This window comes from Strongylocentrotus purpuratus, unplaced genomic scaffold (assembly GCF_000002235.5).
Source record: "Strongylocentrotus purpuratus isolate Spur 01 unplaced genomic scaffold, Spur_5.0 spur5_scaffold_6, whole genome shotgun sequence".
In the NCBI taxonomy this organism is placed as follows: domain Eukaryota; kingdom Metazoa; phylum Echinodermata; class Echinoidea; order Camarodonta; family Strongylocentrotidae; genus Strongylocentrotus; species Strongylocentrotus purpuratus.
This window is the reverse complement of record NW_022145612.1, coordinates 47,484,424-47,501,053: the sequence shown is the minus strand read 5'-3', so window position 1 is coordinate 47,501,053 and position 16,630 is coordinate 47,484,424. Positions and strand designations below refer to the sequence as shown.

The 16,630-nt window shown below is 38.2% G+C and overlaps 1 protein-coding gene across 1 annotated transcript in view; it reads left to right on the top strand.

The window, feature by feature from the left end:
* Positions 1–440: 440 nt before the first annotated feature.
* Positions 441–16,630, top strand: part of PMCA (sperm plasma membrane calcium transporting ATPase) — a gene marked incomplete at its 5' end in the record, with an annotated part of 60,274 nt that continues 44,084 nt past the window's right edge. Inside the window, 5 exon segments of the mRNA NM_001033650.1 lie at positions 441–443; positions 445–449; positions 452–463; positions 465–702; positions 2,339–2,464. Coding sequence (NP_001028822.1) covers positions 441–443; positions 445–449; positions 452–463; positions 465–702; positions 2,339–2,464 — 384 coding nt within the window.

Here is a 16,630-nt window from a genome sequence, read left to right as displayed (position 1 = left end):
TCATTAGGAGGTACAAAATGTACTCTCATGCATTAAATACATGATATTGTTTTAATCATCTCTTTTAATCTGTTACAGTCTTTATCAAATTGTAAATATTGTATATTACATAAGTACATTCCTGTTGAATTTTGAAAATACATGTAGTATCTATTTATTTACAAAAATGTATTGCTACTTCTAGTAGCAGGTTATTTACTGAATCTCTTACCAAAGTAGATGTCCCATATCTTCAGCCAACCATGGTTGGTGAATTTATAAATTAAGTAAATAGAGTAATAGTTTTTTTTGTATTTTTTATATATTCAACATGTGCAAATTACAGGTTTAAAGCCCTTGAAATATTAGGTGGATATATTAAAGTCCATTAACACAGAATATGAATGCCATGGCCTACTGCTTTGGTCAGGTCAAGATATCTAATTAATCCACTCCCACCATCACTCTCTCTCTCTCCCTCTCTCTCTGTAGCTGAAGGTGGAGAGGCAACGGCCAACTGGATAGAAGGAGTAGCCATCTTGGCTGCGGTAGTAATTGTCGTCTTGGTAACAGCATTCAACGACTGGTCCAAAGAGCGCCAGTTCCGGGGCCTGCAGAACAAGCTGGAGTCGGAGCATACGATAGCTGTGATTCGAGCGGGAGACGTTGCACAAACAGTAGTCCAAGATATAGTAGTAGGGGATGTATGTCTAATTAAATATGGTAAGACAATTGTTTAATTTCCTACCTTGTGTGATCGTAAGTGTTTCAATGTTCCATTAGAGCTGTAAAATATTGGCTAATATAGGAAAGGGGTCATTTTGTTTAAACAATAGAGGAAAGATTTTTCTTTTTTCAATAAATATTTTGTCAGATACAGATTTGATTTTATATGTTTTACATCCTGTCCTTATTGACTGAATATTAGATATACTGAACAACAAAGTATTTTTGGCAAGTTTTATTTTCCTTTTTCTTTTTGTTGATGAAATAATATGGAAAGAGATAAAGAGAAATGTATCAGACCTATTATTTATGTGTGGAAGAAAGAATGAATATGAACAATAATTCTAAAAGATAAAGAGGGAAAAATAAAGGAGATTTTTACCATTTGTGGGTTGTTTTCTTCAAATCAGGTGCATCAGTCTAAAAAAGGGTAAACACGATACTTGCAGGAGAAAGCATACAAAAGATTAGACAAAAGTATACAGACAAGTATTCAAAGATATTGACAGTTAAAAGAGATGATTTTGACACATTTCACAGGTTGTTGGATCTATTTCAGACACTGATAGGCTTATCATGGATACCTTGTGTGGGCGTATTGATTTTTCAATCTTGCCAATATAATGACAAATGTTCAATGACATTTAAATCATGTCCGTGTGGGATGAATCGATATGGCATTCACAAAGAAGAATTTGCAGCAGAAATAGCTTTACAGCAGCTGGTTTAATTATTTCCCTTGGGGGATTTTTAATTTTACGATTTGCGGTTCCCTATTTTTCCTCCAAGCTTATTTAGATTCTAAGGCTTGTATAGAATGTGGTGAGAAGTACAGATTTGTGCAATTTAAAGCAAACTTGGCTCTAAAGCCTGTCTGCACTAGTTTGGCCAGGAGGGATTAGACCTCCCCGCATGGTCACTGACGGGTGGTTATCTCATCAAATCAGCTCTCACTTAACATAAGAAAAAGGGGATCATGGGGGACCAACGGGTGCCACTTAGGCATTGTTTGCTATATAGAGGGCGCAAGTAGCTACAAGTAGTGCAGTCCCACTTTAAACTGATGACAAATGAATACCATTGTAGTGATGTCAATGGTGGTAGTGCTTTAGATGATGATGGCGAATTAAAATTTAGTAATATAGAAATATAGATTATTGTGGGTATGGTTGTGGTAATGAGACTAATATTAACTGGATCGATTTATACAATGATGGTGAATAAGCTTTTATAGTACTTGTACTGGTGTAGTGGCATTACAGATGGCAGTTATCATTTTCATGCCTCAGTAAGCCCTGTTTAGATGTGGCGCTGTAAAATGCCCCAGATATTCACTATGGCAAAATTATGAACTAAAAAAAGGGAAATGAGTGTATAACAATTGGTACTCTTTTATCTGTAATATGTCTGCTTTACAGATTTTTGCTTGTCTCATTTAATTTTGCTGCTGATTTTTTGCTTTGGTCACTTAACCACATCACATGTGGGTGGGGGGGGGGGGGCATAACAAAAGTAAATTGGCTATTTCATAATGAGAGCATGGTATATGGTCACAACGACAGATGATATTGTAAAGGCATCATTGCATGGTCCATTGCTCAATGTTTTCTCCTTGTTCTTCTTCAACTCCCAGGTGACCTTTTACCTGCTGATGGGGTCGTCATCCAGAGCAACGACCTCAAGTTGGACGAGAGTTCACTCACCGGTGAATCAGACGCCATCAAGAAGGGCGTCGAAAGAGATCCCATGCTCCTCTCTGGTAAGATTCATTAGATTGTTACTTTTGTGCCATCTTATGTTTGTCCGTGTGTCTGTCTGTCTGTCTGTCTGTCTGTCTGTCTATTTATCATTAGGTCTTAAAGTGTATTGCTCATGTACATCTATAGTATCTATATACCTGTCTGTATTTCTCTTTGTATGTCTGTGTCTATCAACCCATCTGTCTGTTTGTCTATATGTATATGTATGTACCCATTTGCATGTTTTCTATCCCTATTTGTGTCAAATAGTTCATTTGCCTGTCCTTCTATCTATACATACATGTATATACGAAAGTCAGAAAACTCTATTTTGGCAGAGCTCTTGAGAGTTATGATGTTTTTAAATCTTTAAAAAATGTACGGTATCTAGTTGTCATTTGAGGTATCTTTCTTATCGGCTTTGGGTGTGACTCTTCTACACACAAGGCCTCCAGTTAACATTCTGTCCAAAGAACGGAGTGTTTTTTCCCCCGAAACCTGGGCCTGCATCGAGAACAGAGGGGAGAGGTGCACTTTAATATACACAATGCCTCTTACTATGTACATGCAATGTTCTTTGGCTTTTATTTAGCTGTAACTCTGTCTCTTTCTTATATATGTTTATCACATACCTGATAATGAACCTCATCAGTCGCAGTCTCTCTTTCTCTCTCTCCCACTCCCTCTCTTTCTCTCTCTCTCTCTCTCTCTCTCTCTCCCCTCTCTATTTCTCTCTCTCCTCCCCTCTCTCTATCTCACATAAACTCCCTCTTCATTACACCTCCTCCCCCTCTCTCTTTCTCTCTCTCTCTCTCTCTCTCTCTCTCTCTCTCTCTCTCTCTCTCTCTCTCTTTCTCTCTCTTTCTCATTCACTCGATCTCACTTGTCTCTTCAGTACTCTCCTTATTGGCAAGGAACGAAGAAGGCTTCTCATTTTCAGTTTTAATCGTATCGTCTCTGTGCACATGAAACTTGATACTCTTGGTATGTGTGGAGTGTTTGGTCCATATAGCCGCCTGCCCTCTGCCGTTAATTCCTCTCGTCACTCTACATGAATGTGCATCTCGATCGGGATGCATGCTGTAGTTGATACATTCCTCTACCAGTCGTATATACCTCAAGTTAGGCATTTTCTTACTAAATGTGTGCATGATATCTGTGTTTTAGAGAAACCTGTGATGGAAAGGAGATATGTCATAAAAAATGTTTTGAAAAGGATAACATATCTTCTCCACAATTCATTTAAGACCAGCTAGTATTTAGTCACTGACAACTTCACATCTAAGTTAGATAGAGCTTTTCCAAACATGGGCTTTCCCAATGAGTAGACTTTGAACCTACTCCTTCATTTATCAATTTTATATTTATTGATTGGTGTTAGCATAACCTGTTGTGTAAGTAGGTTTTGTTGGAGTTAATTGTGGATGTGTTTTTATCAACATTGAAAAGCTTAGAATCTCTTGTTTCAGAAAATGCACAAAACTAAAAATGGGTTCCCTGGTGGATTTTTGGCAATGGATGACATTTGATGACCTCATATTTTAGACCCAAAACACCAATTGTCATGAAAATGAGACGGTAATTTCATCTTTTTAGTAACACCTTGTTGAATGTGGATCAAACACATCCTATCTCTGTTTCAACGATGTGCTACATGGTGACATGAGATACGAAAATACCCTCTGTTTGAGGATCGATTCGAACACCCGTACTGGAATAATGCATAAAATAGTCATAATCAGATAGGATTCCTAACCATTTTGACTTGTCGTGTTTGTATTTCCCTGGAGCCCTATCCTATCTTCATTGAATGGCCACCCCAAATACCTCATCTATTCTGAAGACAGCGCCCTTCTAGACTTCCCCTGAAAAATTTTGTTTGAAAGGCTCTCTCCAAGCTTTAAGCTGAACATTCAGATAGATAATGCTTACACTTTCCTTTATAATAACCAAATGAAGTGTAAATTTACAGTGGTCATTTGATGATGATGCCAATTTCAGCAATTAATGAACCTGGTCCCATGTATAAGAAATCATGTGGGCTATCATATAGTAATGTATAGTGTAACCACCATAATGGAGCACTACAAAGTATGTTCCAGTTTCAAAGAGAAGTCATATCTTCCATATTTCAACTTGAGGGTAAGAAAAGGCGTGGTGAGAAGGTAGGACGGAGAGGAGAGGAGAGAAAGAGAGATAAAATTGAGAAGATTCTTTAAATGTATGAGAGGTAATTCAACAGCTCTGCATCACCCTCTTTGTATGTGTGATGGCCGCAGGACAAGGGTTGGATTGCTCCTGCGAATGTGGCACTCCTCCCACGGGTAGGCTAATGTTGCAGACATTGATGGTTAGGGAAATCAACGGACATTTATCAAAGGATCTCGGTAAACATAACTTGATGGTGATCGACAAACCTATCGTCTTTCTGAATCACAATATTCATATATGCGGATGGCATGAGTCACGACAGGGAAGATCCAAATAGACGACGTGAGTGGGAAAACAACCCTTCGGGACGGAATGTCTGAGACATCGCAATCAAGACATGAATGTCCTTTTAAATTCTTCATATACGAAAACCTCAAACTAGATATTGCTTGGATTTTGGGTTCGTACATCTATAAAGTTCTAGACTGAAACTGTGTTGAGATAAACTGCCTTTGAAACCTTTTTTAGTTGTTATTGTAGTCTTTAAAAAAGCCATCTCATATTGAAAGATTGTTGGAACCGGTAAAATGAAATTGAAATTGTTTAAATTTTGCTGAAAATATCATTTAATGACAATCATGTACCTACTCCGATGGCATTTAAGAACAATCATTTCACATTACTCGATACGCATGCAGCCTTTTTGCAATTAAAAAGAAAAAGGGGGGGGGGGACTAAAAAGCTATTGCTTCATGTTGGTAGGTTTATACTTATAGTTTGCAATGTCTAAAGATGAATGAACTGGATAAAACTCATTTAAAATTCATAGTATGACTCATGACATGAGCATTGAGACATGATTAAAATTTAACAGATTCAAGTCTCTCCAATGAATGAATGGAAGGCTCTGATTATCACACTGGCAGGTGCAAAAATACTCATTATTAAAATCGAGGAGAAGTTTGAGCGACCTCGTATCAATTTCATGTAAAAAAAAAAATCATCAATGTCTCCCTGTATGCAAATTAAAGTTGGCTTCTGGAATCTGCATAATAATCTGATGGGGACATGAATGGCTTGAGGGCGGTGGGGGTGGAGTGTGAGGCTAGGATTTCTCTCCTGATTTCTTCCTGTGGCTACGATTTGAGACGATTTGAGAGCGTTTGAAGCAGGGGAGGTAGTATCTAAGCAGCATGATTCATCAAGACAAAGTGAGTCATCTTAAACTTCATTCATTCATGTGCTTGTTTGGAGAGATTGCCAATCGCTATGTGGTTGAGTTGAATCGTTGGTATTCCCTCCTACCCCTTCAAGTCAACTCCCACCCTCATCCATCCATCCATCCATCCATTGGATAGTGCAAGGAAAAGTTATCCCTGGTTTGGTGATTTGGGGATGAGCAGTGTTGGTATAATGGATGTTGGCAGTTAATGAAAATTATTCAATTTTGTTGTAGTCCTTTCTTCAAGATGTAATAGTCTAGGTCTTTCACAGGATATCTAGCTATCCAGGAAATCAAGGAAAAACTGGTAAATGGGTTACCTTTCTCCAGTCAGGGAAAAGACAATTTAAGAAATTTTTACTCAAATCAGGAAGAAGAACAAAAATCAGAGAATTTCATTGCCCCTCCCCCCCAAATAAAAAAATGTAGTCGGTCTGTTATAAGATGTTTTGTGTTTAAACAGCATATCCTTTGGATGATCCTTGATTTTTGAAAATTCAATGATGAAAAAAGATGAAAGGTTTGTTTCATGAAGTGCTGAAATCCTTGTTTCAACAGTCAAAGCAACACCAGAGACCACCTGTATTTCGAGATGATTATCTTTCTGTTCCATTATGTGAATTTTTAAAACTGTGATTGGCTGGTTATTTGGTTTGGTAACATAAGCACAGTCACACCAAAGACAGTCGTAATGTCAGTGGCATATGAGGTTTCCAGTATCAAGTGATGTAAATCTTGTTCCGTAGTAGTACAGGTACCGTTACAGTGGCCATGCTGCTTCCAGTAAACAGATATGATCTCCTTTTCACACTTTCAGCCTTATTGGATACTATCCAAGAAAGAGTACATCTCTGCTTCACTATCCTCTTCTTCTCTGCCAAGTTTTCTTGTGCCTGGAGTCAAAAAAATGTCTTTGTTTGGCAGCATTTCCCCTCCGTTCTCTTGGACCTTGTTATGCGGAAACTCTAGAATGAGACACTTGTAATCAAAGGGCACTCCCAACAATACACGCATTGTACGAGCGGGTGCATTCAGAAACTGGCTGCTAACGTCTTTGCCATGTACATCCTAGATGAATAGAGTGCCCACGTGAAGGGAAGGAAAAGAAGTCCTTGTGCTGCATTCTGCGTGCTTCCCCCTCCGTCTCGTAGACTCATGCCCGGCTTCTTTCAAGCTCGGCGCAGCAGGATAAACACAACCAATTCCTTGAGTAGCTATAGAATCGCTCCCCGATCACAGGATGTTGACATAGGGATTGGCTATCGAATTTGCGAGTATATTCACATTTATAAAGCACATGTGTATGAAATGAATAACGCTGCTTGAGATATTGTAAGAGGTAGAATGAGCGGAGAGAGGAGAGTCAGTGAAATTATTCATGCTGCTTTTCATTCAGGTTTTGAAATGGAATGACTGGTTGAAATGGAGTAGAATTGAATAGCATACCGATAAAAGGAGCTCACTTACAATATGAGAATGGAAAGGAAAAGCTTCTTCATTGAATTTGACATTAACGTGACATCACACACAACTACGCAAATATGTACATAGTCAGGAATTTCAGGGCTTAGGGAAGGCTTTTGTGACTGTTTTGCCAATAATTCCCCTTAATAGACGTCTAAATTTCTGCCTCAGTGACCATTTTCCATATTACCGGTAGTTCCCTGTTAAGGCACACATCCCATTGTTAAAAGAGAAGAAGGAAAAGGAAAAGGAAAAACTTCTGCTAATAATCTCCCTAAATAATAGACATATTTCTGCCTCATTGACCATTTTCCATACTACTTCCATGAAAGGAACCCAGCCCGTTATCAAGGAAGAGGAAGGAAAATGAAAAACTGTTGTATAATGTACCAGCCCGTGGTAGTGCTGATTACTATATTGTTCAGACTTCTAGCGCAGCACGAACAGCCATTCGTGCACTGCCTCTGTAAAGGTTGAAGTACTTTAAAAGATGAGCATGCCTGTTGGAGTAAGTCACAGTGATCTACATTCATGTGCAGAATATTCTAAGATGGAGATATAACTTTAGGTTATTATTACACAAGCATCATGCTCTAATTAGCAGTGTAGTATAATAAATGGCAACAATCTTTGATATCGAAACACTTTACTTTACCTTTGCCCCTACAAAACCGAATGATAGTGATTATAAAATCATACTTCTAGAAGTAAAGCAATTACAAAATTTATGTAATTTAGCTAGTCTGATTAGTTTTTAAATACGTTTCCATGTATAATTCAACATTTTAATGAGACTGCAAACGTATTTACAGAAGGATCATGGTTTACTCTACAGATATGATGATTGTGTTTGACAGTCATTTTAAACTTTCTTTTCTTTGTATATCTACATTCTTTGCTGTCAAAATGGCTGCTTTTGTTGATGTTTGTTTCTTTTCTCTATTTGTTGTTGTAAGAACTTCCTTGTTCCTTTTCTACAGAATTCCATTTTTGAAAAGAGTTTTGAAAATGGCTTTTGTTTCAACAAGAGAGTATACAGATAGGTCTCACGTGGCACATTAAACTAGATGAGATTTAGTTATTTTGTTGGAGCTATGGGATTCTTTGTATGATTTAGACAGTGCATAGCAGGTTACCGGTACTTGCATCTTTACTGTTCTTTTTGTATCGGTATATTTTCTGTTTATACCAATTTTACCAGAAACATTAAAATTCATGGAAAGTTTTATTTTTTTGTATTTGTGCTAATCTGCATCTTGTGTCCGATTAACTAGGCCATAATTGCTATTAGGTTTAAGTATAACAAATCCCATTGATGTTTTATATTATTTTACCGGTCATGTCCAGTGTCACTAAACTCTGAATTTGACAATTTACTTTCATTTATCATGGAGTAAAACGCAAAAATTTCAGGAGGGATATTTTCTAGCTGATACATTTTGATATTTCATAAGATGCGACATGTTTTTCTACGTAACAGAAATGATGAATGGTATTTTCCAATGAAGTGTGCTAAATATATCTCAGTACAGGGATTACCAGTGATCGTACATCTGAAACATAATAAATCTATATTACCCAACTAATCCACGCTGAATGCACAGCATATTTCATAGGGGGGAACATACAGGGGGAACATCGAGGTAACAATTTACATTCGATTCTAAACAATTATTATTACCTTGATGAAATTAAGAGGATTGCTGTATACACACTACCAAAGCCTTGTGTGTTTAGATAACCTTTCCGTTCGGACAGCGGGGAGAAAAAAGGCTATTGAATTACGAAACAGGCTTCTTTTTTTTTCCTCATGTCCTTTTTCTTTTTTATATTTGTATGTACTGTCTGGATGGATGGCTGCTCAGCTAACACGTGGTCCACCCACTCTCCGTTCGAAACGTCTGCTGCCCTCAGGGGATCGCATGTCGTAGGGTGTTACTGACAGCTGTCCCCAGAGTGGTTATTAGGTCATGGTAATATGGACGAGAAGGGTTCTGTCCCCTACGAGAATGTTACCTCTGAGAATTGTGTATTCTAAGATATACATGGAGAGAGTGCAATATCGATGCACGTATTCTTGTTATGGAAACATTCACGCCTTAACCCAGGATGGTCTCAACCACAACCTGATTTGCATAATTTTCTCTCTCTAAAATTTCATGGTTTCTCCTTCGAATTCTGTTTTGGAGGAATGTAGATTAATATGAAGTCATACGAGAATCGTTCTTGTAAATTAACAGATAAAATTGCATGATCTTTGCATACTGGTACTCCTCAAATTTACTTATATATTTCTGCTAACCAATACACATAGCCATCATATACATCAGTATGTTTGCTTTAAATCGTATTATTTAATCCTTCTGCTTACCTATTCTATCTATTTGGTTTCACTTGATGATGCATTCATTCTTTACACAATCTGGCTTGCACTGATATTTGGTTTTGCAACCGCAAAATCAATGAATGATTTGAAAAATGAAGAAAACTATTCATCAGAGACCAAAAGAAGAATGAGGGCACATTATGATATCTTGAGTAGATGTTAATGTAGTCCTCTATGTTTTTACCATATCTCTTGAAAGTCTATGTCTCCCTCTTTTGAAAGTTTTTAAAGTGTATAGGTTCATGTAGATGCTCAGTTTGCTCACATAGACCCCATGCTCTATATTCATATTATTTACAGTTTTTAAGGTTTATAATGTGTTAGAATGACCATGCTCATTAATACTAGTTCAAATACAGGTGACATCGGGAAATGGAATACAAACTTGATGATCCATCTAGATATTAATCTTTTAGCACGTTCAAATTAAGATCTTAGAACTTGTGAAATTGTAGAAATGGTATTCTACATTTTGTGAGTAATCAAATAACTGTCTATAAATCAATTAAACGTGATCAAAGGGGGCTGCTGATTTGATGGGGTAATAAACGACATAATCATGCGTAAAAGAGGCCGCGTCTTTCAAAGTCTAGGGAAATGAAAAAAAGATCTAATGAATTTCCCCTAAATCATGTCAGAGGTAAATAACGGAGGTCAAAACTGATTGAATTTACGAGGATGGTTATGAAATTTCTGTTTATGCTTCCTGTGAAAGGAGAGTGATTGCTTTTCTGATATGACCTTAAAAAGCATGCTTAATTTGCCGTGGGAATCCCGGGACGGGTAATTTCCAACCACTCTCGCCGTGATTACTCCTGTAAACCCTTTGCTTTCCTCTTCGCCGATCATAATCCATTTACAGCCCAACATTTAGCACATTAAGCCCCACTCTCCCTGCCCTTTTATTTTTGCTCACTCCCTGCCCGCCCGCCCAAACTGGGCATGTCCTCAAATACCTCTCTCACTGCCCCATTAATTGATCGCAGAACTCTGTCTAGGCGGTGCAAGCCACTGTCGGACTGCACGTGGGGTGTGTGCGCTGGTTAACAGTCACAGGTCATGGTCCTCACAAATAGATACATGCTGATCAAACTCTTGCTGTGGGAACACCCCCCCCCCCCCTCCCCCTCCAACCACCTCACCCCACCCCAACTTGCATCCCTTTACCCATGTACTTGAATACATCCAATTTCACATGTGCAAGTTCTAACCGTGATAGGCAATTTCCCTGCACAAATAATGGATCTTAGAAAGGTAGTTGATGACCACAGGGAATAATTTAGGGCTAGTAATGTACAAAGAATGGATGTTGTAATGGGTATGGACATTGCTTCAGTGGATTCAAATTCAGAAGAATCAGCGATTAGAGTCGAGTTCACCAGGGTGTCAGCGAACAACTTCTGAATGTGCACTTGGCTTTGAGATAAATCAAACAATCAAAACATGCGCTTGCCTTTTTTGCGTTTTACAAAAGAAGTTTGACCATCTTATCATTTAATTTGCTTGTTTCCCTTATATTAGTTCTTGTCAATTGTATTAATGTGAGATTAAGGAGCTGGTTTTCTCATTCGTTCTTGGAATCATTCAGTTCCAACTCTGCAGGAAGATCTGAGATTGGCCAAAGTACCAACATTTGTTTGGTTGGAAGCAGTTTGGTTACTCCATAGAATACTTCTCCAATTTCTCTAAATTTATATCAATTATTTTCTGTTCAGGGTAGTTCATTGCAACCATTGCATATACATTTAAGAATTTCATCCTCTTACTGTAACATTGGCGCCATCTTCATATAATGTATTTTTGTTTTTAGCCCAAGGATTATCTAAGTAAGCCCTAGAGTAAATGTATTTGCCAGCGTTACATCGTATCACTGGCAAATGTTGTTTATACGGCAATATTCCTCATTTTCAGTTGATATTATCTAGATATTCAAAATTCCAAACAGTTTTGCACATTTCCTGGTGGAGTAGTAACTGAGTCAAGAGGTGAAAGGTAGTTCACAATACATCACCATGTAATGAATACACTTTTATTCCTTGTAACTGCTGTTTAATCTTTCCATGGTGAATTTAATGAATAAGGCAATATTGAAGTTGTTTATATCCACAACACTCCTCGTGACTGTTGAGGACATTTTACTCTGTAGACACCTTCAATATTGCCCACTTTAGTCAAATATTAGAATTTCAGATTTGTCACTGATCCCTATTGCAGCTTTTCCGAAGAAGGTTAAGAATCGGGAGAAACGCTTGCTGAATATTCAAGTGCAAGTTTCTTTTCAAACCTTGCTATGAAGCAATCGATGTAGCTTTCATGGAATTTCAAGTCTCATAATGGGATTTTTTGTTCCATCAGAATGAATGCTGTTACCGGTATGTTTAATTTCAGTGGGCTTAGAAATTTTCTTTCCTTTACATTGATATATCAATGAAAATAAAAAGTGGGAATTTGAAATTAGCATCTGACAAAATCAGTCATAGATTCATATTTCTCATCATTTCTGCTTTTATCACTTATATACAAGAAAGAAATGTAATCAATAAATTTGATCACTGATTAATGCATCGTGAAGTCACAGCCAAAACAATAGATATGTCTGTGATATTGATCTTGCTTATTTTTAGCGCAATATATTCGTCAAGCTGAGCGAAGCATGCTCACGTCATACCTTTGCGTTCATTGATTACGGGACTCCTTTCGATCAATAAGATCAATACTGTCAGCACCCCCCAAGATTGGCAAGAGGAATTAATCCATTCCGATCCTAGGTTTACCACCAAATTTCATTCCAGATGTATCTCTCAATCAAGGTTTAAGTGCAGAAGAAAATGATAAGAATGCAAAGCTCATCTTGTGCTCGGCTTATCCACAAGCCACCAGTGCAAGATCTTAAATCTACGCCCCCTCTTAGCTTATTTATGTTCATTCGCCGTCTCTCGATTTGCACCAATTTACCGCAAACGGGGATGGATATTGGACGTTTCCTTGGATGCGGTCTGAGCAGTTCATGGTATGAATTCAGGATATGTCAGGGGGTTGCGTCGGTGATTTGATTTATTTCCCGAAGACCCCCAAAATGTCAAGACGGGTCGCTTCACTCTGGGCCGTTATTCGTGAGCCATGTTGATGGTTATGAACATGGTTGTTTACGATCTTGTGGGGAGTATAATCCGTGCTTTCCTCATCATTGTCAGGGATTGGAAATGTCAGGAAAGCTATTCCATTTCATGTGCTCCAGTGCCACAGAGAGCCTGATCGAAATTGAACTCCAAACGATTGGATAGAGGAAGACCTTACTAGTTGGATGTCTAGAAGCTTAGAGAAGTCCTATCTGTATGTCATATGACGATTGCTGAACAAAAAGTTCTATATCGAAGCAGTAATTCCATAACCAGTTCTATAATCATGTCCTGTCTGGGTGTCTCTGACACCATTCTTCTTCTGCAAAGGTTTTCATGTGGTGTCATGACACAATTTTAAAAATTCCATTGGTCTTACCCCTGTGTTCTCAGTGCAGCTTAAGGTTGCAGGATAGAATGTATACATTCAGAATTACCAGAATGTGTTATGCATCATTTAGAGAGCCCACCCATTTCTGTACATACATGTATATTTATTAAAGGTACTACAGTGTATGTCCCTTTTGCAGGCCAAAAAATGAAAAGGTTAGATTCCAATGGCATTTGAAAGATAATACTAATTTAGAACTCCCCTTAAAAGAATGGGTGTTAAAAACGTCTTTAAGAGGGAAAATAACGACTATTAGTTGTCAAATCGACTTAGGAGCCATAGAGCAAATAAGTAATAGTCTTGATTTCAGACCATTGTACCGCATGGTCATACGTTTTATGCTGCGCAAAGATTCAATCAGTTTAATTTTGGCCATTACAAGAAGTGGGTTATTGTAGTAGACAAATCCTTTACAGCTCATTGTATGTATGTTAATACCAAAGAAGAAGAAAAAGCCATTCAGTCACTCAAAACTGACAATAGTGTCTGACAGTGAAGTCTAGCAAGTAAACAGGTTTTCTTGCATAATTTGAATATAAGGACACTGCTAACGTTTAAATTTCACAGATAGGATATACATGACATATTCATAATTCCTGCAAAGTTCTACAGAATTTGAGGTTGGCTGCAAAAGGGACATAGTATCTTTAAGTGTTAAAACATTTATGCCTCATCAACACATGATGGCATACACTGCCTGAAAAATAATCGAGGCAAATTTTGTTTAAACTTTGGCGTGATATGCTCCGAATTTACCTATCTGATAAAATACAGATGTGTGAGTATGCTTTAATAGGAGCCTTTGTTGAGAGCAGCTACTTTTGTTCACACCCTTTTGCCATGCGTTTCCAGGTAACTCTTAAACGTTTTTATCTGCATGGCGTTTTTTGAGGGAGCTGGTTTACAATGCCACGTGTGAACATGGCCCGAGCGTGTCAGAGCGTAGTGCTGTCACCAGGCCATTGTGTAACTCAGACTGACTAGATTCATACAAAGATGATCTAGATCTCTTGCTGTCAAACTGGTCTGCAGTCATCTTGAGAGACCAGGTGAGGCAGGTGTGGGTGTCTATTCCTGTAGTCCCATGTGAGTTCAACCATGTACCTTCTCATTGCTCATGCTCTTGTAAACCTTTTGCTGCCGGAATGAGGTACTGTATCCCTTTCACACTGCCAAACCAACCTATAACCAACAAATTTGGGATACTCAAGGTGATGGTTGGTTTTATTGTAAGTTTTTATAATGAAACCTTTATATAAAGAACACTCAAAGGAGACAAGAAATGTGGTCTTTATGAGCAGGCTGTCTTATGTGTAAGTTCCTTTAATACAGATTTCAATTAAAAACTCTGCTCAAGAGACACAAAACATGTGGTCTTTATAGACAGGTGGTCTTTCTACACAGGTGATCGCTAAAGCATGTTCGACTGTATATCAGTCTTTGATTGGAACTGCTTGCCATTCAATGGTTTTTAGTTGGTTCTTGAATTTCGTGGGCTCTGATCTCTTGGATTTGCTCAACAGATTTTCCATCAAATATAGTCACAGTTTTGTTGGTGATCGTAAAGGAGCAATTTTGGAACAATGCATCATGCATTGGCTTTTGACAAAGTGAAACTTGATCATTTTTTTTGTCGGTCTATTGTCTACTATTGTCGGTCTTGCCTGTTGTGCCTGGGGTATTACACCGAGTGTAGGTAGGGCAGGGTATGAACTGAGCTAATAAGAGAAAGGAATATTGACTGCTTATTGACTGAGAGAAGTAACGGAATACCTTGGCTGGTTGTTTGCTAGTACCTCTGCATCAGGTTTTCAATAAAGAGGGTTTTAATGTCTCTAACTATGTTAAATCTGAAAATTTATTTATTTACAAAGAAAGATATCTTGCCTTTATTCTTCTAATTATCTTCCAATTTAATACCAGTTGTATGCATGCAGTATCAGGAAGAAAAGGATGTGCTAGATCTACAACGAAACACTCTATGAGTTTGGAACGACAGGATCTAACTCTGCTCCTGTGCATGTTGATACTTCTATATTAGATATGAAACTGTTCCATTTTGTTACTTGACTGTCTAGAAGTGCCTCTCTCTATATAGTACCATGAATAAATTTGAAAAAATATATTTAATCAATAACGAATGATTTGTTATAAAAATAACTCAGACTTGTTCTTCTTGATAGGCATTACATTTAACTGAAGACCCTTTGATAATTGTTTTTTCCCCGGAGAGAAAAAAGACAAACCCAAATTACCTTGCGGAATGTGTCACTGCATTGACAAGAAGCACACTCCTTATAAATCTGTTTCCTTCCGGATCAGTTGATTGCCACCTCCGTGTGAGATAGAAATCAGATCGGGCGAGACTGGTAACTCTGTGATTCAAGACAAGGGACGGGGGAAACTAGGCTTGATGATATCGCTTACATGGAGACCATCTTAAAGGTTAAATCATTTTGAGCTATTCCCTAGATCCAACGAGTCCGGGATGCATTTTAGATATATGTCGTCCCCCCGAATAGTGCATCTACGCAAACACGCTGTGCCTGTCGTCCGTAGTGTCTGCTCCACACGTGTCTGCGAAATGCATCGTAACTTGATATGATAATGTATTTATAAGTGTGTGGGGCCACTTTTGAAATGTGACCACTTTTGAAATGTGACCGAAAGGTTTTTAGGACGGTGGTGTTGTGGATGGAAACAGTGAGTGGGAAGAGCATGTTCGTTCAGTCGTAGAGAAGGGAAAGATATTGTTGAAGATAGAAAGAGATTAGGTAAGAATGTACTAAAGCACAAAGAAACCTGATGGAATATTTAGTAAGTTGCTGTATCTTGATACCCTGAAACTGGTTCTTTGCCTGAGATGTGATATGGCTAGTGGAACGTGCCTGACATTTAAGGTTGATATAGACCAGTTTGTACGTACATGTAGCTTTGGTACAAATGACCCCGAAATATCCACGGATCTTGTACACATGGAGACATCCCACTTTGTGCATTGTAGAATAATCACTGCCAAAGTGATGGAGGTGCTTCATGAATACCTTCTGTTTGCCCTCTTGAGAAGAATACCTCCACCTGTGTATCAGAGGATGTACCATCAGTAAATGAGTGAATAATGAATACATTAAACTTTCATGAGCACAAGTCTAATATTTGTCTGAATGGGTTTTACAATTTTGGTACAAACATCCTTTATCTGCCCATGCGCAGATATGAACTGGCTTCTTGACTGGCCATTGTGATCCCTGTTTACACTCTTCCCCCTACAGCATCTGAGCTTTCAGTACATTGCCTGGTAATGGGAACATCCCTGATTCCTCAGGTAGATGTAACCAAGCCAATGAGACCTTTGTTTACACTGGCCTTGTTTGTTGAATCATGTTAAAATTTGGCTGCCCTGGGAGTTACATTAATCATGGCTCACAGCTCATTGACACAGAATGTGCAGTC